Raw genomic sequence first — 22,947 nt, forward strand, 5'->3', positions numbered from 1 at the left:
CTCCACCGCTAAATTATAAGACTCTTTTTTGATGGCATTCAGCTTATGTGGCATTCATTAAAAAAATAATTAATTTATTAAACTGTAAAAAAAAATGAAACAAATTTCACAGTTTAGATGCAGTGTAATTTTTTTCTATTATTATTCAAAAGCTAACAGCATAACACTGAACAGCAAATACATAGGCCCAATCCCAATTCTATTTTTGTACCCCTACCACATCCTCTTAGCCTTCAAACAGAGCATGAAGGGTGAGGACTTCATAATTTACTACTAAGAAATGGGACAACATCATGACCTCTTGCTTCATATAAGATTAAGATATAAGATTAGTCATCAATCATGACTGCTGTAGTTATTCCAGTTGCGTTATTTTTTTGGTATTTATCTTCAAGAAATCACTGAAGGCATTTATCATGTTATCATAAGGATCTAACGGGGCAATAAGATCGTAACTTTACTGTGTATTTACACCATGGCCATTATTATTATTATAGCAGACACTGCAAAAGGCTCATTCTCAACCACTAGACTTTACTGACAGGGTATTTGAGTGTCATCGAGTGTCAGAACATTGTGGGATACTTGAGTTATAATTATGGATTATAGATAGTGAAATTTACCGGTTTTTATTTTAGAGGGATTTTTTTTAAGCATGAAGGTAAAACACAAAACACAATTATGAATCTATAAAGACATATGTTTGTTTGTTGTTTGTGGATTTGTTTGTTATTTGTGGAACTCCTGACTTCCAGGTGCAGCTATGCAGTTGTGACTGGTGTATTCTGAGATTAAATTTTTTTTTTATTTCTGAAAAATCTCTCTTTTGACGGCTATCTAGGGCTATCTCAAAATTTCGATCGACTTCAATTTAAAATTGAAATTGTGACACCCTTACTAATTATATCTAGTTTGCTTGTAAATGAACGGCACAGATTCTGTCATCTCATTACTTGAGAAAATTACTACATTGACCAATTTTATTTTAATGTAACTTGAAACTTACATAAATATACAGTATATTATTGTTATTTTTATCAATATTTATCATTTATTTATTAATTACTGTATCAAGAAATACAATTTCTGTACAAATAGTTTTTGCTAGATTTTTCTTAGGACTTCACTGCTATTATTAAATTATAGATTTTTATTGGTTACATTCAGCTTAATCACAGCCAAACTTCACAGTTTAGATGCACTGTAATTTTACAGTATAACACTGAACTTTAAATGCATGTCATATTGAAAAATGATTTAAAATCAAGTGTTCGAATGCACCAAAATTCCCTCAATCACACACAATTTTAAATCCCCAATTGTTAAAGACACAAATAAAACATCTATAGTTTTGCTTATCTATATATTTGAAGGTAGCACTTTTAATTTTGTTCATCTAGTTGTATTCAAACGCAGGATTTGACATCTTGCAAAAACTGTGTTGACTGTAAAAAGAAACCAAATTATTACAGTATCAATGCTAGGCTTATGTCTTATTGTTGTGTTTGTCTTGTTACCAGAACAATTGCTGTGTAAATTGTATTGGTCAGTAAGACAATGAGCAGGCAAGATATTCTTCTCCGATCAATATTTCATTATCTTTTTATTGTTTACATGAAAGAAATCCATGACTACATTATGTAAACTACTTGTAACTATTCAAATAAACTGTAATAATGTGAAAAACGTTGACTGTGTCTGAATAACACTTTGGTTTGACCATCTATACTGATCAATTTTCAAATCAAGTTAATTTTGCGGGTTCCATCTATATTCAGTGAAGCTGTTCTTTGTCTTTCTGGTGAAGCTTGCAAAGCAGCTCTGAGATTAGCATGCTACGTACGCAGAGACTAGCATCCAAAACAACAACATATGCTGGTGGTCAGATGTGCCAGTCTTTTCAGCAGGATGTTTTAGCCGGCAAAAGGATGAGAATGAAAGAGACTCACAACTGAAAGAGGAGAACAAAGTTAAAGGCCCAGCTGGTGTGTTTGCCCAGGAAGAAAACTCCCAGCACGTGCAGATTTGGCTGGAGATCCTCATCTCGCCTCCGTGCTGCGACGTCCCTCTGCAGAAGACCCGCATCTACAGGGAAAAACACACAGGGAGACGTCTTATCAGTATCCATCTCAGAAGGAAAGGATTGACAAAGGAAACAGCAACAGAATTTCAGTTAACATGAAAAGGTTTGGTTTCCTGACATTCGCACATTCAGAAATAGCTGTAAACATGAAACAAATAATAGGACGCAATGTATATCATTTTCATGCTACCCTGTGTACACTACTGAACAAATGCTTTGCATTAGTTTCAAAAAAAAATATTATAACATATACAACATATAACATTCATATTTTTATTAATAAAACATTCTAGTAATAAAAAACAATATTAAACAAATCAGGAATAACATTGAATATAATTCATTTATTCCTGTGGTGGTTCCAAGCTGGATTTTCAACAACATTACAGCAGCATTTAGTATAACATGATCCTAAAAAAATTGTTAACTCTCTGAAGCCAGCAGATCACCACAGCGTCTTAAGCATCAATTTTTCTTATTAGTTACAAAGACATTAAGAATACTCTGTTGATTTTGTCCATCTTACAGGCCCCCAAATCACCTCAGACCCCAGAGGGTTAAGAAACCTATCAAGAAACCTATAAATCTATCAAAAGCAGGGTTGTCCAAATTCGGTCCTAGAGGGCCAGTGTCCTGCAGATTTTAGCTCCAACTTGCCTCAACACACCTGCATGAATGCTTCTAGAAAGCCTAGTAAGAGCTTGATTAGCTAGCCCAGGTGTGTCTGATTGGGGTTGGAACTAAACGTTGCAGAACACCAGCCCTCCAGGACCGAGTTTGGACACCCTTGATCTAAAGTGTTAAGAAACCTACCGACCAATCAATCAATCAAATCACTTAATCTTATCTAATCTATTCATCCATCCATTCATCTGTCTAAAATACAGACTATATGTTTTTGTTATTTTTGATCAAGTAAACAGACCCTGTAGAATCATATATGCCTTTTCGTTTTTCTTTTCTTGATAAACAGAGTAGTCTCTTAAAAAACAGCAAAATTGCAAAATCGCCTTTTTTTGATCAATTTAGTGTATCCCTGCTGAACAGAACCATTTATTACTTTGGAAAAAGAGGGAAACAAACAAGCTTTTAACCAATTACAGTCATTTCATATCAAATCCATCTTTGATGGAAGCCATTTACAAAAATAATAATAATAAATAAAACAAAATGCTCAAATGTTTGGCAAAAGCCTTCAATACAGTCCATTCCCATTCGATTTCAAACTATTGTGCACACTCAAAAAAAAAAAAGAAAAAAAAAGAAAATATTTTTGCTGCTTGTTCAAACTACTTGAATAAAATGAGCTGCAACAACATAATTATGTAGAGTGTTTTGGAAAACCTAATTGTTTGATAGGGCACCTATGATGAAAATTTGGAAGCTATTTGGACAGAATTGTGTGCATGCATAGTGTGTCCACAGTCAAATTGGAGTGATAGAAACACAATAAGTCTCTTTTAATTTCCTGACATTAAAATAGGATCCAAATCAATCCCATTTTGAGGCCGACCACAACGTGACGTAGAAGTTCAGTTTCCCCGCAAACCGAATTAATTGACAGCCACGTAATAACATGTCTCCATAGTAATGCATAAAATCATATCAACAAGACAGGCAAAGCAACTGCGACTAAAAGATCTGCTCAGCTCTCTGTGATCATCAATCATCAAATGTGATCAAGAATGAGTTTTACAAGTTTAAAGCGTTTTTAAAACAGTATATGCTCGTAACAAATTTACAGCGATTTTACCGTCTTTATCCCCACAGCCGCAAGTTATAAAACAATTATAAAAGAAGACACCTCAATCCTGGTTTGTAAACATTAAATCAGATTTATTTTGAACATTAATATTGGATGTTACCTGTATCCTGTCACATTTGACGTGCAAAAACATAGCAAAGTTACAGTTTTTCTCAGTCGCTTTGGTGCGTTTCTCACAACACTAGTGTATTTCTGCACAACAATTAATGCATTTCTCAAAACAATTAGTACAAACTGCAAAACCTAGTTGATAACCTGCAAAAGTGCCTCACATGCTCAAAATGGATAGTTCATTCCTCAAAAGCAAGTATTAATGTCAATAAAAGTGTCAGTGTCATTAAAAGTCCTGACACCATTGTTTATGCACAAGATAGTCAAATGTCTTTGTCATGTTTTCATTATGACAGTTTACTCTGGACATTTTTTCAATGCAAAAAAAGTCAGATTTTGGTGACACTTCCTGAAAATGCTCTAGACACAGCTTTGAACAGCCATTTGAAAACTACAGTAAAGTTAGACATCACTGCATTTAGTGAGGTATCTGAGTACAAGACACTGAATATGTATGTTTCACATTTTTACTGCATTTGCTCTTTACAATTTTAATGTATTCACAGCATTGTGCCAAAGAATAAATACACCCTTATTTACAACAAACATACACTTTCTTTGGGTAGAGCTGTGCACAACAGTAAACAAAATTGCAGAACATATTGGAACTGAACCTACAACATACACAGGTCTGTAAATCATTCATGAAATTTTATATGGGAAGACTATTCAGCATTTACACGTTTAGTTAATTTTGACTGACATGACTTAAGCAAATGATAATGTTCTAAATAGCAGATAGTTGTATGAAAGCAATTGATGCACGTCCAAAAGCATTTGCAATTTGTTGGAAGGAATGAGAAACTGCTACTCTGATGTGCACAAATGACTAATTGTTTTGAGAAATGCATTAACTGTTGTGCAAATGTAAATAGTGTTGTGAGAAATGCACCAAAGCCACTGAGCAAAAATGTAAACAAGCGCATTGTGTTTGTGCGCGTGTATGTGCATAAACTTTGTAACAACATTGTGTGTGTGAAGGGGTCAATAAATCATCCCGGATGCACCTATTTAAGCACACGAATGCGTGTGTCATTTAGGGTGCTTTCACATCTGTAGTTCGCTTCATTTGGTCCGGACCAAGGGTAATAAATGATACATTGTTGCATCTTCTGCCGTCTTTGGGTCGTTTTCAAACCACACTGCTGGCTTTGGTACGAACCAGTTGAAACGAACCAAAATGCAGTCATCTGACAAAATCCACATCTCTCATTGGCCAGATGTTGTTGAACATATTTCCTAAACTGCTTATTGATTGGTCAGAATTCACGTGCGGGAAAATGCCAGTGAACTCCCGCAGGTAAACAAAACCTTTTACTCTGGAGGGACGACTGCGCTGGCTGATTGTATCCCTGCTTTAGACAAACTATACATTACAAAAATGAAACGCGGCCACGGCTGGCAAACAGCGTTTAATGCATGGCTGGTCACTTCAGGAGGAGGCGTGAATTAATTTAGCTAAACAGCGACATGGTCATCTTGCGGAAATATTACCAACGACCCATCAGGTAAAGTTTTGCCCTCTCTCCCTCTCTGTTGGTAAAGCTCTGTCAACAAATATTTTCCCTCCATATCCCATAATGCACAGCGCATCGGCCTATGGCAGCTGAATTAGTCCAAAACGCGCAGTACTTTTTGCGGTTGGACCTGTTTTAGTACGGATCATATTCTCACCACAAACGAACCACTCCAGGGTTCGTTTATAAGTGTACTGAGACCACCTCTTCAAGCAGGTCTCGGTACACTTATTTGGTCCGCTTTTGGTGCCCACTCGAGTACGATTGGTGCATTCACACCTGCCCAAACGAGCCGCACCAAAAGGGGAAACAAACTCTAGTGCGATTCAATCGAACTAAGGCAGGTGTGAAAGCACCTTTATTCATTCAACTGCCACAAACAAAATGGCGTTTCATAGCGACCACCATCATCATACTGCATCACAACAACACTAGGGTCCTTAAGGAGAAAAATAAATCTTCAGCTATACACGGAGCAACAAAAAAAGCATTGTGATTACATCAACCATACAACTTAGTCAGGAAATACTGACAGCAAATGCTTCTTAAAAGAACTGTATAAAATTACAACCTATGGTGAATTGTGTACTAAAAGGATTTGTGTGTATAACTATCACCCCAAAATACATCAAATAATCATTGGGAAAATGATTCTTACTGTAACATTTCTCACGAACATTATATGAGATCTGCTTCCTTCATGTCTGTCACTGTGCTGTTTATCTGACGCAGCCAAGGTGAATATTGAGGCACACCCTGACAGACATGTGGAAACGGTGTGCGGGGAGAACTAGCATTAAAGTTACAGGCAACAAAAACAACTACAATGTGTTCAAAGCAGAAAATTCCAATGTTTAGAAAGGCATAATAAATAATCTGATGGGTGTTTTGAGCTGAAACTTTACATACACATTCTGGAGACACAAAAGGCATTTCTTAAATCTTGAAAAAGAGGTACAATAGGTATCCTTTAAGTTCAACTTCAATTAAATTGCGTTGACTTAATAGATTTGTGTTGCCACAACAAGAATGAATTGTGTGGAACCCTGCATTTTTTTTACAGAAAAGCAAGACACCAAAGTCTTGAGGAAGACCCGTTTATTTCCCATAAGAAACAGTTATTAGTTGACAGCATTTCCAGTCCAGCGGCTAGAACAGATGGTCCTGACAAGCCTCTATGTGTCTGCAACAAGTGAGCAAACCCATCCTTCAACCCCTCCGAGGAGCCACACATCACTCCTGACGCCAAGCTCTGCCACAACGCCACGCCACATACGACTTTCACACACTAAATATTGCATCGCTGCAGAGATAAATGTGAAAAATGGAGGGAAGACAGAGGTGAACGAATATGGACCGAGATAAGAGAAGAGCACAGCGGTGAAGAATCAAATGTGGAGCAGCAGGAATAATTCATACTACGGCGTTTCTCTTCAGGCCGTAGAAGTAGACACATATCCATTATACTGCGCACACACACACACACACACACACACACACACACACACACACACACACAGACAGACAGACAGACACACACACACACACACACACACACACACACACACACACACACACACACACACACACACACACACACACACACACACACACACACACACACACACACACACACACACACACACACACACACACACACACACACACACACACACACACACTCTCTCTCTCTCTCTCTCTCTCTCTCTACCATAAATCATTCTTCGTAGGGCAGCTCCACTCAGTTCAGTGGTAAACAAGAGAGTCTCAATGCTGTCTACAGCAACAAGGGCAGCTTACGACAACTACAAGAGGAAATCACAGAGAAATTGGGGAAATTGGGGTTAGTTGTCAAACTATTTACTAGAGTTGGAGGTTTTGTACATTATATAGTGAATTAAACATCAATTAAAGAAAAGGTGTTAAATTCATGCATGGAATTAACACTGAACTGACTCAAGAATAATGACATTGCTTTTAATGACTGAATGTGTTTGAAAAAGAAAACACTTTACATTGTTATTGTTCTGATCAGAACCAAGGCTGTTTCAGACTTAAACTGCAATATAATGACATTTTTGCCTTTTAGAGCTGAATCTGAATATTCATTATAGTCCAGTTTCCATAATTGACTTGATTATTTTCTTTGAAGCTGCTTTGTAACAATCTGTATCACTGCTGTATAAATCACACACACTTGCAGACATACACATGCACACATGCACACAAAATAAAATTAGGCATGTCACTGGATGACAATGGTTTGTTCTGTGGCCAGTTAGGGAAAACCAAAAAAACCTTAAGGTAATCTTAAAGGCTAATAATATTGACCTTCATATTGACCTTTTCAATTTTAAAATTAGTTTGGCTTTTACTAAAGCTAAAGAAATAAGATTTCTCCTGAAGAAAGACACATAATAAGAAATAATATGAAAATTCCCTTGCTTTCTAAAAACTGGGAAGCAAAATATTTGAAGAAACAATTTGATAATAAAGATTATTATTTTACTTAAAAAAAAAAAAAAAAACATAGTTTTGCCTTCGACTGTTAATATGCATTATATTATACATTAACTATTAGACCTTAGTATTTACATTTATATTAAATACAAATGCATTCATAAAAGGAATACATTTTATTTTCAATAATATAATACAGTATAACATAATATAATATTAAATAATATAATATAGTATAATTTAATATAATATAATATAATATAATATAATATAATATAATATAATATAATATAATATACCTGACAAAAGTCTTAAGGCCTATCCAAGTTTTAGGAACAACAAATAATTGTTGTCTTCTAGTTGATCAGTTGGTATCAGAAGTGGCTTATATGAAAGGCGAAAGCTTCTAGATTATGCTAATTTTACCAAAATAAAATATGATCATGCCTTGTTTTTGAATTATTTAATTAGGACAGAAAGTTTAGACTTTGCTTAGACAAAAGTCTTGTCACTTAACATAAATAATGTAACAGTATAGAATATACAGTCATGAAATAATATTGTGTATGACTTCTATGAGCTTGACGGACTGCATGCACCTCTGCAATGACTCAAATAACTTATAAAATTATCTGAAAAGGCAAAGAAAGCGTTCTTCCAGGACTTCCAGGATTCATCTTTCAATGCTTCCTTCAATGCCACACCAGACGTGCTCAATAATGTTCGTGTCTGGTGACTGGGCTGGCCAATCCTTGAGCACCCTGTCCTTCTTTGCTTTCAGGAACTTTGATTTGGAAGCTGAAGTATGACAAAAAGCACCATCCTGCTGAAGATTTTGCCCTCTCCTGTGGTTTGTAATGTAATGGGCAGCACAAATTTCTTGATACCTCAGCCTGTTGATGTTGCCATCCACTCTGCAGATCTCTCGCATGCCCCCATACAGTATGTAACCACCAAACCATGATTTTTCCTTCACCAAACTCGACTGATATCAGAGAATTTTGGGTCCAAGTGGGTTCCAATACGTTGTCTGCAGTATTTGTAATGATTGGGAAGCAGTTCAACAGATGATTATTGGGAAAAATCTACCTTCTGCCACTTTTCCAAATGATCAACTAGAAGTCAAGTTTTTATTTGCTGCTCTGTAAAAAGGGATTGACAATAAGACTTTTGTCAGATAGTGTAATATAATATTATATCTTTCAATTAATTACCTAAAGTTCACACACCTTTATTTATTTGTCTATTGTTGTTATTTGGACTGTTAATTCATCTACCAAAGCACTATTAAACTACTCATTTTATTATTGATAAATGTTTAGCAGATTTTCTTTTACTATAAAACATCTAGAATAAAACACAGAATGATAATTTAAATGTTGTGCCTTCAAATTGGATCTTAAATGTAAACAGTCTTTAAATACATACAACTTTTTAAGGATAAGACTGATGGAAAAAAAAAAAAAAAACTGTATATTTCTCTAAATAATAAATGTTGATGCTTTCTGCATGAAGTTCACATTCGCCTGTCAGTGTTAATCTCTCAAGGGAAAAATAAACACAGACCGCTAACATATATTACATATAATTCTGTTGACTCAAGCGCCATCAACATGAATAGATTTACTCAGAAATGTATGCAAATGACAAAATATTAGGAGCAGAAAACATCCATCTGAATGCATTTCTAACGTCATCCTAAAATATAAATAAATAAAAATACAGCGCTCAAAAGTATCTCAGAGTTTCAACTTTTCATTAGAATGACGAATCGCTTTCCAAATCGCTTATGTCAGTCAGCCACCAGTCTCCCTAATGATGCTTTGGCACGCGATTTGATTGGGTTTTTTTTACATTGAGTTAAGACTACTGTACCTGTACGGCACAAATAACAGGGGAAAAGGCTGTGGAGAGTAGCCGGCTAGAACATTAATTTCTGAGAGAGAGAGACCCATCTGCTTGCAGAAAAAGATGGCCAAGTAATTAGGATCGAGAGCCGCTAGAGCTCAACACCTGTCATTGATACGCTGTAGCTCTGAGTGTGTTTGAGAGACGGAGAAAAAAAGAGAGAGAAAGAGGGAGATCAGCACGAAAACATTATGCCAGAGGTGAATTTCGGAAGGTGAATCTGCATTAGAACTACAGTCAAACATATTGCTCATCTGCTTAGTATGCAGTTCTAATCAACTATATATATATATATATATATATATATATATATATATATATATATATTTTTTTTTTTTTTTTTTTTTTTTTTTTTAATAATTTTCTTTTTGAAAGTTGTGTCTGTTTTGGGACCTATGTTTATTTTTCTGTATATATATATATATATATATATATATATATATATATATATATATATATATATATATATATATATATATATATATATATATATATATATATATAAACTGGTTGAAAATGGTTGAACTATAAGCTTCTAGTTCTAAAATAAATTGTATAGAAACTTTTTTAAAAGTACATGGTACTAATAGATGTTTTATCTATCTATCTATCTATCTATCTATCTATCCATCCATCCATCCATCCATCCATCCATCTATCTATCTATCTATTCATTTATTTATTTATTTTTTTTATTTTTTGGTTGAACTATAAGATTCTGGTTTTAAAATAAATTCTATGGAAACTTAAAAAGTACATGGTTCTATTTGATGTTTTATTTATATATTTATTTATTTACTTTTTATTTATTTATTATTATTATAATTATTATTATTATAATGCAAGTTGAGTATATTTTGGGATCTTTAATTTAGAAAACAACTTGTAACGGTGGCCCTTTCTTAAACCCCCAAGTAGGTAATTTTTGACTTTTTGTTCGGGTGCCAGACAGAATAAATCCGTCAATATATTACAAATTTAACTTTAACCCAGATAGCAATAAACCACCGACTACAAACTATACTAAACATAACACACAAAAATACACAAAAATTTTACACAAATTCACCAATTGAGTATGCATAGAAATATTTATTTTTCTATCACTGAAATATCACTACTAATAGATCGCTCAAAAGCACAATTGAAAATAAACAGCTTTATGAAAACATCATGCTGAATTATACCACACTCACAGAAGAATTTATCCACTGCAATCACAACCATAATCAGTATTTACTAAGTGAAAGACAGCACTGAGCATTTCATCCATATACAAGAACAAACCCCATGGACATTACACCCCTCACAATCATTGGCTCTCTGGCCATTCAAAGGTAAACCACATACAAAATCAACCCACGGAAACACAGTTCAGTCGCATCAGAGTCCAGTGTTTTCTCAATTAACCAACATAACGTTACTGGAAGCATCAACTGGAATCTGAATGTTAAACAGTTCGTTCAATGTATGTGTGTGCGTGTGAAGTGTGTGTGTGTGTTTGTGTATGTGTGGGTGTATGTGTGGGTGTGTCTGTGTGTCCAGCGGCCTCTATACAAGGAATGTATGTGCGCACTAACAGTTCATTCAAAGCGAGTGGCATGGATAATGTCAACAGCTGTACCCCATCGCCTTAGCAGTCAACCCATCAACGATGCCGGTATGCTACGTTTTGTTTTCTTTGTTTGTTGTCGAAGTGTAAAGTACCTGAAACCGCTGAACTAGAGGAAAATCACCTACAGCCCGCGTCTATGTAGAGCGACGTCACTCAGCTCCCTTTGTTGTGGACACCGCACATGATCTCGGGCGACGGCGACGGCCAAATCCACCATCTCAGCCAAAACGTCTCCCCAAAACGCCTTAACTGCACTCTTCACTGGATCCGATCACCACCGGTAGACTTTTTCAACTTCGCTTTTTTAGGCACTTTTTGGCGCTTACACTTCTCGACACTTCCAGAGCCAACTCATTCGACCACTGTTTTTAGTGCTCTCCTCATACCGTTCTTAACACTTCCTCTTCCGCTCTTTTCTTTTTAACCTGTAATCATTTTTTCTCCAGGTGGTATGGATTTACATCCTAATTGCCACACTCTCCCCCCCTGGAAAAAAACAACAACCCATGGTTGTTGAAAAATACACAGACTAAAATCCTAGGAAGTCTTCTTCATCAGAGACCTCCTGAAACATCTCCACCATTTTCTGTTTTTCTTGCATCTCTAATTCTTCCGCAGTTGGAAAACACAATTTCAAATTACACACATGTGCAGTCCTAACATCCTCTCCACTATCTTCCAAAGAAATTTTATAATTTAGAGGACCCAGCTGCTTTAAGACCCGGTATGGTCCTTTCCATTTTGGGGCCAATTTTGCACTAAAATTATGTTTTGCACTTGACTGTGGAAAGTTTCGCAACCATACCCGATCTTTGTTCTTGAAGATTACTTCTCTTCTGTTTTTATTGTAATTCCTCATTTGTCTCATTTTTGGTTTTTTACTGTGTTCTTGTGCTTGAGTTTGCAGTTGATGAATGTGTTGGACTACACCATATGAGTCAGCATCAGGAAGCAGGTTAGTGCCAGACAGCATCTTATCCATTGGTCCTTGGAGTTTTCTGCCAAGTTGAAGTTCTGCAGGAGATAGACCAGTAGTTTCATGAACAGCTGAATTCAATGCAAATCGAAACTCCGGTAAGAACTGGTCCCACTTTTTGTGGTTTTCTTCAACATATGCAGCCATCATGTTCTTGAGTGTCCGATTTATTCTTTCTGTGAGGTTAGTTTGTGGATGATATGCAGTGGTGAGTCGGGGGGTGATATTCCATTTCTCACACAATTCCTTGAACACGGATGAGATAAACTGAACCCCACGGTCAGAGAGAATGTGATCTGGTACTCCCCATCTAGTCAGGATTTCTTTTCTGAAAATTGTGGCAACACACTGAGCAGTAGCCTGACGAATGGGGAATAACTCAACCCACCGTGAGAAATAATCCACGAAAACAAGCAGGTATTCGTTTTGTTGGGAACTTCTTGGCAGAGGACCCATGATGTCAACTCCAAGCATCTGGTTTGTGCGAGTGGTGGTAATCTGTTGTAACATCCCGGCTGGTTTCTGATTATCCTGTTTTACCGTTTGGCATTTTGTACAACTTTTTACATGCCGCTTAACATCAGACCACATGCCAGGCCAAAAAGCTACTTCCTGTAGTCTCTTGTATGTTTTAAAGATGCCTCCATGTCCACTTACTGGAGCAGAATGATAATACTGTAATAGAGATGGGCGGAGGCTCTTCGGTACATATATTCTGTAGTGCAGCTGATTATTTGGCAGGTGAGTTTTCTGGTACAATTTGTCTTCTACAACCTCGTATTGATCAAACGAAGTTGCATTCGATTCTGCAGCTGCTTTCAGTATCTCCACAATGTCTGTATCTTTGTGCTGCTCTTCCCACAAGATATCATCTGATACTGGTAAACCTGGATCTTTATGGTTGGAATACAGGTAACAACTAGAAGGTTGAGAAAACCTGGAGAGTGCATCTGGGGCTACATTAAGTTTGCCTTTCCTGTATTCGATGATGAAATCAAATTTCTGTAGCCGTAGGACCCATCGAATGAGACGGCTGTTGGTTTTAGTGGATCCCATTACCCATTGGAGAGCAGCGTGGTCGGTGACAACTGTGAAGAGTTTATGTTCCAAATAATATTGCCATTTTTCCAGGGCCCATACGACTGCCAGACATTCCTTTTCTGTAGCTGTATAGTTGACCTCCGCTCCAGATAAAACCCTGCTGGCATAGGCAATGACTATCTCTTGGCCAGCATTCTTACGCTGTGCCAGGATGGCACCCAACCCAGAGTCACTGGCATCCGTGTAAACTGTAAAGGGAAACTGTAGATCAGGATGGCCCAGTATCGGTGGGGAAGTAAGACAAGTTTTTAGCTCATCAAAGGCTTGTTGGCAGTGTTTTGTCCACTGAAATAGTCTTCCTTTCTTTTTCAGGGAGTTTAGGGGTTCAGCTATCCTGGAAAAATTTGGAACAAATCGATGGTACCATCCCGCTAGACCAAGGAACCTCTGCACCTCCTTTAAGTTTTTTGGTACAGGATACGAATGAATGGCCTCTGTCTTACATGGGTCTGCTGCAATGCCTCTAACACTCACAACATGTCCCAGGAACACAAGTTCTTGCAAGCAGAATTTGCTCTTTTTCAGGTTTATAGTGAGGCCGGCAGCCTCCAATCTGTGAAGAACCATTTGAAGATCATGGAAATGTTGGGTGATTGAAGGGGAGTAAATTATAATGTCATCAATATAGACTAAACAAATCTTTTTTCGTAGATCCCCCAGGACCATCTCCATAAGCCTCTGGAAAGTAGCGGGAGCATTTTTTAGACCAAAAGGCATGACATTAAACTGATACAGACCAGCAGAAGTGATAAAGGCAGTCTTAGCTTTACTATCAGGATCCATGCTAACTTGCCAATAGCCAGTGTTAAGATCAATACTGGAGAATATTGCTGCTCCAGACAAAGACTCAAGGATTTCAGTGATGTTTGGAATAGGATAAGCATCACTCTCTGTCACAGAGTTTACCTTTCTGTAATCCACACAAAAACGCAGCTTACCATCTTTTTTGGGTACAAGCACTACCGGTGATGACCACCCAGAGTGGGATGGCTCAACAATTCCTTGTCTCAGCATTTCTTCCAGCTGTTCTTCCAAAGCCCGTTGTTTGAGTGGGGATAATCGGTAGGGCCTTTGCTTAATGGGTACTTGGCAGGAAGTGTATATGCGGTGTTGTAGAACATCAGTACGTCCAGTCCTGAGAGTGCACACCTGAGGATTGCTCTCCAGGATATGGAGCAACTCCTGCTTACTCTCTTGAGGTAAACAAGCTTCATCCACTACACTGCAGATCAACATTTGTTCGTTCATGCCGTCAGGAGGGATCATGGGTATTGGATGAGGTAGAGGAGGAATAGCACTCAATAAGGACAAGTTTTGTATTGTTTTCTCCTGTAGCCGGTTTTCTGGGTGTACACTTTCCATTGGTAGAGTTGCCCTACCTGGCTGAAAAGATACTCCTTTGCAGCGTTACACTTAAATGAATATTTCTGGTCCGTGACATTCAACTGCAATCCGCTAAAGAAAATGAAATCCAACCCCAAAACAACAGCGTAAGCAAGAGCTTGAGAAGATAAAATGGCAGCAGGTAAGATAAACTCTTGGTCATGAAGTTGAATTGTGATGTTTTTCCAACCCAACGGAGTTTCTGCTTCCCCATTTGCCAGATAAAGGGGTCCCTCGGACCATGGAACAAGTGGATCAGATGAATTGAGCTGGTGTATGATACTTTCATGAATGAGTGTGTAGCTTGCACCCGTATCTAAAATTGCTTTCCCATTCCATGTTCCAATGCTGATAGGGATTATTAACTGCTGTGGTACTGCCATACGAGGATTAGACTTTAAGGAAGTTAAAGATTTTTTGGTAATGGCTGGAAACTTCTGCATTTGTGTAGCAGACACAGAGTTGTTGGAGGACTGACCTCCTCTTCCCTGAGGGGCATATGGAGGCTTGTGGGTAGCATCCGGTGAGCCAGTTAACCGAGATGATGATGATGAAGTAATATACTGTGGACACTTTCCTGGCGGATGCTGCCCTTGGCATCTCCAACATTGAACTGGTATTTTTCCTTTCTCTGGTCGGTTAGATGAGGATCTTGGCGACAAATCAGGATGAGGTAGAGGTTTAATACCCAGGCGACATTCGTACCGAAGCTGCTGTTCATAATCTTTTTCAAGTTGATGTCCTAACTTGACTAGCTCCTCCACAGTATGCACCCGACTGCGCAGCTGGCTTGCCAGGTAAGGCTTAATATTTTTGAGTATTAATTTAACAATTTCATTTTCAGTTAGATCCGTCTTCCACCTCTTGCAGAGAGCTCTATAGGTAAATGCAAAATCTCTGATAGATTCTTTTTCTCCTTGTACTCTAGTTCTCACTCTTTCAGCTAATTCGTCTTCATAGTCCTCAGATAGAAATGCAGACAGAAATGCAGCCTTGAAATCAGTCCATGTAAGTATGCTGGAACGTCTGACCTCCCACCAATCCCTAGCTGTTCCATGAAGGACTGTACGAAAGGTGGCTAGTAAGTCTACATCATTGAGAGGATGCAGAGCCAGAAAGTCTTGACATTTTGTTACATATAAAAGAGGATCTGAATCGTCGGATATCTGTCCAAAAGTGGGAAAAGTCAGCTTAATATGGTCACTCTTAATTAAAGGTGAAGGAAGTGATGGCGATGATGACGAAGAGGGTTGAGGATGATCAGATGAAGTCAACGGCATGATGGTACTTGCAGCAGGTGGTTTCTGTACATCAATTCTCTTGATAATATATTGAAATTGTTTCTCCATTTCCTCTCTCAATTCATTCACACAAGTGGGAATTTTGTCCATTTGGTTGGTGCTTTTCTGCAGCTTTTGAAGTTCTGAAAGTAGATAATTATGCTCTTTTTGAAATATGTGCTGAGCAGTTTTTTGGTCTTGTTGAAGTTCTGCCTGGAGTTGGCGTACCATGAACTGCATTTCAGATATAACAGTTTTTTCCACCTTTTGAAATTCATTACTAATCATTTGTTTCACTGCTTTCGTCAGGTGGTCAGTTTCAGATTCTTCTTTTTGTTGTACAGTTGTTGAGAGACTCATGACATGACTGGTGTTTTCCTCTAGTTTCTTTGCCAAGTTAGTAAGTTTACTTTCATGGGCCAAAAAAGTGGTTTTTAAATTTTGCACAAGTTCCTCAATTGTTTTTTCCTGTTTCTTCATGCAGTCAACCATACTTGACCAGTTTCCTTGAACTTGAGTGGTAATATATTGCATTTCTCTTCCAGGAGTTGGTAAAACAGGTGGAAGATCATGTTGAGTATCTGAAGATGGAGTTTCCTCTTCACTTGTGGAACACATCTGCATATTCTCCAGGTGTGATTCCCCAGATTGTGCATTCACTGGATTAACACCAGCAAGAATAGGAAAAGCCATTGGACTAGGGGGTTCATGATGCACTGGGGTAAAATGAATATGCGTGTTATACCTGTCAGAGACACTAGGGAGAGATGATGTACTCACAGGTGGCACTGTTGAGGTCCAAAGTGGAGTTGAAATATCAGGAAGAGGCTCCATATCTACAAAAGTGGAAGGGGAAGTTGGTGTAGCAGCCATTTTGCTTTAGAATGAACTGCTAGGTAAAAAAAAAAAACATTAAATGTGAGAAATATATCAGTATGCGTGTTATTTTTTGTTTGACTTTTTTTTTTTTTTTCCTACCAAATCTTCACTATACAATCATGTACAGATATGACCAAATGTCATTAACACCCTCCAAATCCAAACTTTCAAACACTTTCAGCAAGTCAATACACATCACGTCTGTTTACATATACAATGCACACACTACCAGTCTAAATTCTAGTCATCACACCCACACACACACAAAAAAAAACTTTACAGTGATATTTCAGTGATTAACAAAGTTCAAATCAAATTCAGGTCCCTGTTCGGGTGCCACTCTGTAACGGTGGCCCTTTCTTAAACCCCCAAGTAGGTAATTTTTGACTTTTTGTTCGGGTGCCAGACAGAATAAATCCGTCAATATATTACAAATTTAACTTTAACCCAGATAGCAATAAACCACCGACTACAAACTATACTAAACATAACACACAAAAATACACAAAAATTTTACACAAATTCACCAATTGAGTATGCATAGAAATATTTATTTTTCTATCACTGAAATATCACTACTAATAGATCGCTCAAAAGCACAATTGAAAATAAACAGCTTTATGAAAACATCATGCTGAATTTATACCACACTCACAGAAGAATTTATCCACTGCAATCACAACCATAATCAGTATTTACTAAGTGAAAGACAGCACTGAGCATTTCATCCATATACAAGAACAAACCCCATGGACATTACACCCCTCACAATCATTGGCTCTCTGGCCATTCAAAGGTAAACCACATACAAAATCAACCCACGGAAACACAGTTCAGTCGCATCAGAGTCCAGTGTTTTCTCAATTAACCAACATAACGTTACTGGAAGCATCAACTGGAATCTGAATGTTAAACAGTTCGTTCAATGTATGTGTGTGCGTGTGAAGTGTGTGTGTGTGTTTGTGTATGTGTGGGTGTATGTGTGGGTGTGTCTGTGTGTCCAGCGGCCTCTATACAAGGAATGTATGTGCGCACTAACAGTTCATTCAAAGCGAGTGGCATGGATAATGTCAACAGCTGTACCCCATCGCCTTAGCAGTCAACCCATCAACGATGCCGGTATGCTACGTTTTGTTTTCTTTGTTTGTTGTCGAAGTGTAAAGTACCTGAAACCGCTGAACTAGAGGAAAATCACCTACAGCCCGCGTCTATGTAGAGCGACGTCACTCAGCTCCCTTTGTTGTGGACACCGCACATGATCTCGGGCGACGGCGACGGCCAAATCCACCATCTCAGCCAAAACGTCTCCCCAAAACGCCTTAACTGCACTCTTCACTGGATCCGATCACCACCGGTAGACTTTTTCAACTTCGCTTTTTTAGGCACTTTTTGGCGCTTACACTTCTCGACACTTCCAGAGCCAACTCATTCGACCACTGTTTTTAGTGCTCTCCTCATACCGTTCTTAACACTTCCTCTTCCGCTCTTTTCTTTTTAACCTGTAATCATTTTTTCTCCAGGTGGTATGGATTTACATCCTAATTGCCACAAACTAAAATGTTATTTCTGGTTGAACTTTATAAGATACTGGTTGTGAAAGGTTATTTTGTGAGTCAATCAGACATCCTGTACTGTGACATATCTCCTTAGAGCAAAGGTCTCAAACTCAATTCCTGGAGGGCTGTTTTGCTCCAACCCTAATCAAACACAGCTGATCCAACTAATCAAGGTGTTGAAGACTACTAGAGACCATTAAGTAGACGTGAGTTGGAGCTGGTGGGAGCTAAACTGCAGAGGCCCTCCAGGAATATTTTTTTATTGATTAATTTATTGATTGATTAGTTACAGGGTGTTTGCGGAGTCTTTAAAAATATTAAAAGTTGATAAATCAATTATGAGAAAATTAAAGCCCTTAAAGGGTATTAACAAGCCTCAATCCCATTTTTACAAGGTCTTACATTTTCTTCAAGCATTGTCCAAGTTTTTGTTCAAATGTTTGACTCCAAAAAACGCATGAATATATTTATTTTTTCTTGATTGATTCGGGATGGGTGCATTCGGTCAAGCTCCTCTGTCCAGGTGATGCCACGTAATTTGCGACAAACACGGGAAGGTGAAGTGACGCTCTTCACATGTAGCAAAACCCAGTGCTTAATATGTGAATTGCAAGGTCCCGGAACAGATTGTGTAAACGGATCTGGCATGGTAGCCGAGGATGTTGAGGTGTCGAGCATAAAAGTGGAAAGCCGGAAAGCGTTGGATGGTGGTGGAGTGTCGCAATTTGCGGATGATGGTGAATAGGGTTGGGGAGTCGCGGAATAAAGAAAAAGAACAGCGGACGGGAGAAGGCGGTTTAGGAGGGGGATCGGTAAAATAAGGTGCCACATCAGATTTCAGAGGTGCCGGATCCGGAGTGTTCCGGCACAAATTAAGCCCTGGCAAAACCATAAAGCAAGCTTGTAAACGTACTCAATGAGGCCCAGTTGCAACATTAAACAAAAATATCTTCTCTTGTGCTGATCAGACAAAAATAAAAATGAGTTTGAAACAAGTATGAGTAAACGATATATATATATATATATATATATATAATTACATTAAATCACAACCTGTATTTTACCATTCGTTTTGGCTTTAACAGTTTATTGATAACTAGCGTAATCAGAGAACATTTAACAGAGATCTGTGAAAAATTTTGTATGTAGGTCTACAGTCAAAAATGTATTATTGGAGCCATAGCTGAGGCGAGTCTGCAATATCCCAGGTGCAGCATTGTATTAGATTTCAGCAAATATGACCAAAACATGGAGAAAGCACCTCCGCCTTCCACAGAGAAACTGCCACCTGTTGGCGTCAAGTCCTTCACCTTCAAAACTTGCCACTACTGAGAATGAAGCTCGACATCCCTCTACTGGTAATGTATTTCCTGAGTTAGAGAATTTCTCAAGTCCTGCAGCTAACCGTGGTTAATAGCATTCTGTTCCCAGAGACACGCATTTCTAAAGGCCATATCTATGTCATTTGACTTAAAGCCATACATCAAAGCTTTGAGAACCTGTTTTTAATTAATACATGAGATACACATTTGTTAGCAGTCAAACGTGCTTTTTACCTGATGGAAATTTACATCCCTATTTTTATATTGTGTATTTTTACACAACGCATACAGTTTGATTTAGTCACTGAGATATACCCCATTAAACCTAGCTCCACTCAATTTAAAACTTCTGGCCTTGCCACTGACCCAAACTGCATAAAAATACCAGTTTTCATAGCTATTGTACAGCATATGGATTTGCAGTCTTAATCATTTCAAAGAAAATGGACTAAAATATCCCTCTCCAAAATAATTCACAAGCAACTATTCTGAGCTGCAATCTGAAAGGCAGCTGACAAGGGAAAACATCAGTCCGTTTCACACTCTTTTTAATATATTTTTTTTGCTTACAATACATTTATTTGTCAGAACACATGCTACTTTTGAATATCCGTCAGTGGAGAAATGAGCTTTTCTGTGTCCAGATGGTGTAGAGACAGTTTCTACCACCAGGCAATGACGTAAAGTAGGCTTTTTGGCTATTTAAAGACAAGAACAAAGCCTTCAATGTGTTCCAGTGTCCTGATTCAATTGGAAATATGTCAGCTATAGAAAAAAAAAACCCTACCTTTTCAAAGCTTTTTCTATCCAGACAATACTCCTGAAGGCTGTTTAGTGTTCATCAATCAAATCTGGAAGGTAATTATGTTTTAATCATAATAAATAAATCTTCAGAAAAATTAGTCCACCCTACAAACCTCGATCAATATCCTGCTGTAAACTTCGAGCGTGACAGAATTTTCCTTCTCAAAAATCTACTCTACAAGATGGAAACTGTAACATGCAAGTCACACCAAAAAGAGACATGAATATTTCAAAACAGTTGTCATCACGTCTATCCCTGAAAATGTAGGATGACAGCGAGTCTTGAGGGAGAGCCTGTGATAGGAAGAGTGAGAGAAAGGATTGGGAGAGAGAAAGAAAGTTTGTCTGGCTAAAAAAAAAAGAGCTTTGCAACTTGATATACACTCCATATCAGAGCTGTTGATGCTTCTCGTAGAATATAACGCCGTGCGACAAATCTTCCAGATCATCAACAAAGCACTTCTTGTCTAGGTGGCTTTCTTTCAACGTTTCTGTGACAAGAGTTTCTTAGAAGGAGCTTTTCTAAAAATCTAGCGGTCAGGATCGTATGCACTTTTATAGCAGTATTGCGGACTAAAGTGCTGTTCCTGTTCAATACATTAAAAGCATTCGACTTAGAAATCTGAAAGGACATAAATGTGTTCATGAAACATCACAAAAAAGGCTTACAATAAATGTATTTATTATATGGATTTTACTTTTTTTAAAAGCATAGCAACGAGAAAAGAACAAACACTCAGGCATACTGGGAATCTATGATTTACACTAGAACAAAAGCAAGATTCTGACATAAACTAGTCAAATAAACCTTTACAACTGTATTCTCTCTTACAAATAATTGTCCTTTAATGACATCAAAGGTTGCATGAAGAAACCTTAACATCAATGCAACCTTTTCATAACAGGAAATGTTCTCTATGGTAAGAAAATGTTTCTTTAAACACACACACAGTATATAAACTCACCGGCCACTTTATTAGGTACACCTTACTAGTACTGGGTTGGACCCATGTTTGTCTTCAGAGCTGCCTTAATCCGTTGTAGCATAGATTCAACAAGGTACTGGAAATATTCCTCAGAGGTTTTGGTCCATATTTACATGATAGCATCACGCAGTTGCTGCAGATTTGTCGGCAGCACATCCACGATGTGAATCTCCCGTTCCACCACATCCCAAAGGTGCTCTATTGGATTGAGTTCTGCTGACTGTGGAGGCCATTTGAGTACGGTGAACTCATTGTCATGTTCAAGAAACCAGTCTGAGATCATTCGTGCTTTATGACATGGTGTGTTATCCTGCTGGATGTAGCCATCAGAAGATGGGTGCACTGTGGTCATAAAGGGATAGACATGGTCAGCAACAACACTGAGGCAGGCTAAGACGTTGACGCGATGCTCAATTGATACTAATGGGCCCAAAGTGTGCCAAGAATAATGTCACACACAAATACACAACCACCACCAGCATGAACTGCTGTTATAAGGTAGGATGGATCCATGCTTTCAAGTTGTTGATGCTAATGTGACCATCCAATTGAAGTTGAAATGAAGACTCATCAGACCAGGTAACATTTTTTCCAATCTTCTATTGTCCAATTTTGGTGAGCCTGTGCGAATTGTAGCCTCAGTTTCCTGTTCTTAGCTGACAGGACTGACACTCAGTGCGGTCTTCTGTTACTGTAGCCGATCCGCCTTAAGGTTGGATGTATTTTGCATTCAGAGATGCTCTTCTGCACACTGTACCTCGCTTGTAACGAGTGGTTAATTGAGTTACTGTTGCCATTTGAGCTCACAGAACTGCCGCTCACTGGAAATGTTCTCTTTTTCGAAGTATTCTCTGCAAACCCTAGAGGTGGTTGTGTTTGAAAACTCCAATAGATCAGCAGTTTCTGGAATACTCAGACCAGCTTATCAGGCACCAATAACCATGCCACGTTTAAAGTCAGTTAAATCACCTTTCTTCTCTATTCTGATGCTCGGTTTGACCTGCAGCAGATCCTCTTGACCATGTCTACATGCCTAAATGCCTTGAGTTGCTGCCATGTGACTGGCTGATTAGAAAATTCCACTAACGAGCAGCTGGACATAATAATAAAGGGGCCAGTGAATGTACAAACATTACATACAACCGATCTTTCTTGTTTTTGAATCTGATTGGCTGATAGCTGTGTAAGACTCTCTATCACA

The 22,947-nt window shown here is 38.0% G+C and overlaps 1 protein-coding gene across 50 annotated transcripts in view; it reads right to left on the bottom strand.

Moving 5' to 3' along the window:
* si:ch211-51h4.2 overlaps positions 1-22,947 on the bottom strand; it is a 488,455-nt gene that overhangs the window by 420,234 nt on the left and 45,274 nt on the right. For all 50 annotated transcript variants that reach the window (XR_012387016.1, XR_012387017.1, XR_012386996.1 and 47 more), the window contains exon 6: positions 1,950-2,085. Coding sequence is in view for 16 of the 50 variants with exons in the window: in XM_073916367.1 (XP_073772468.1) it covers positions 1,950-2,085 (136 nt within the window). In the remaining 34 variants the exon portion in view is untranslated. The remainder of the gene's footprint in view (positions 1-1,949; positions 2,086-22,947) is intronic.

The sequence above is a fragment of the Danio rerio genome, chromosome 11 (genome assembly GCF_049306965.1).
Source record: "Danio rerio strain Tuebingen ecotype United States chromosome 11, GRCz12tu, whole genome shotgun sequence".
Classification (NCBI taxonomy): Eukaryota; Metazoa; Chordata; class Actinopteri; order Cypriniformes; family Danionidae; genus Danio; species Danio rerio.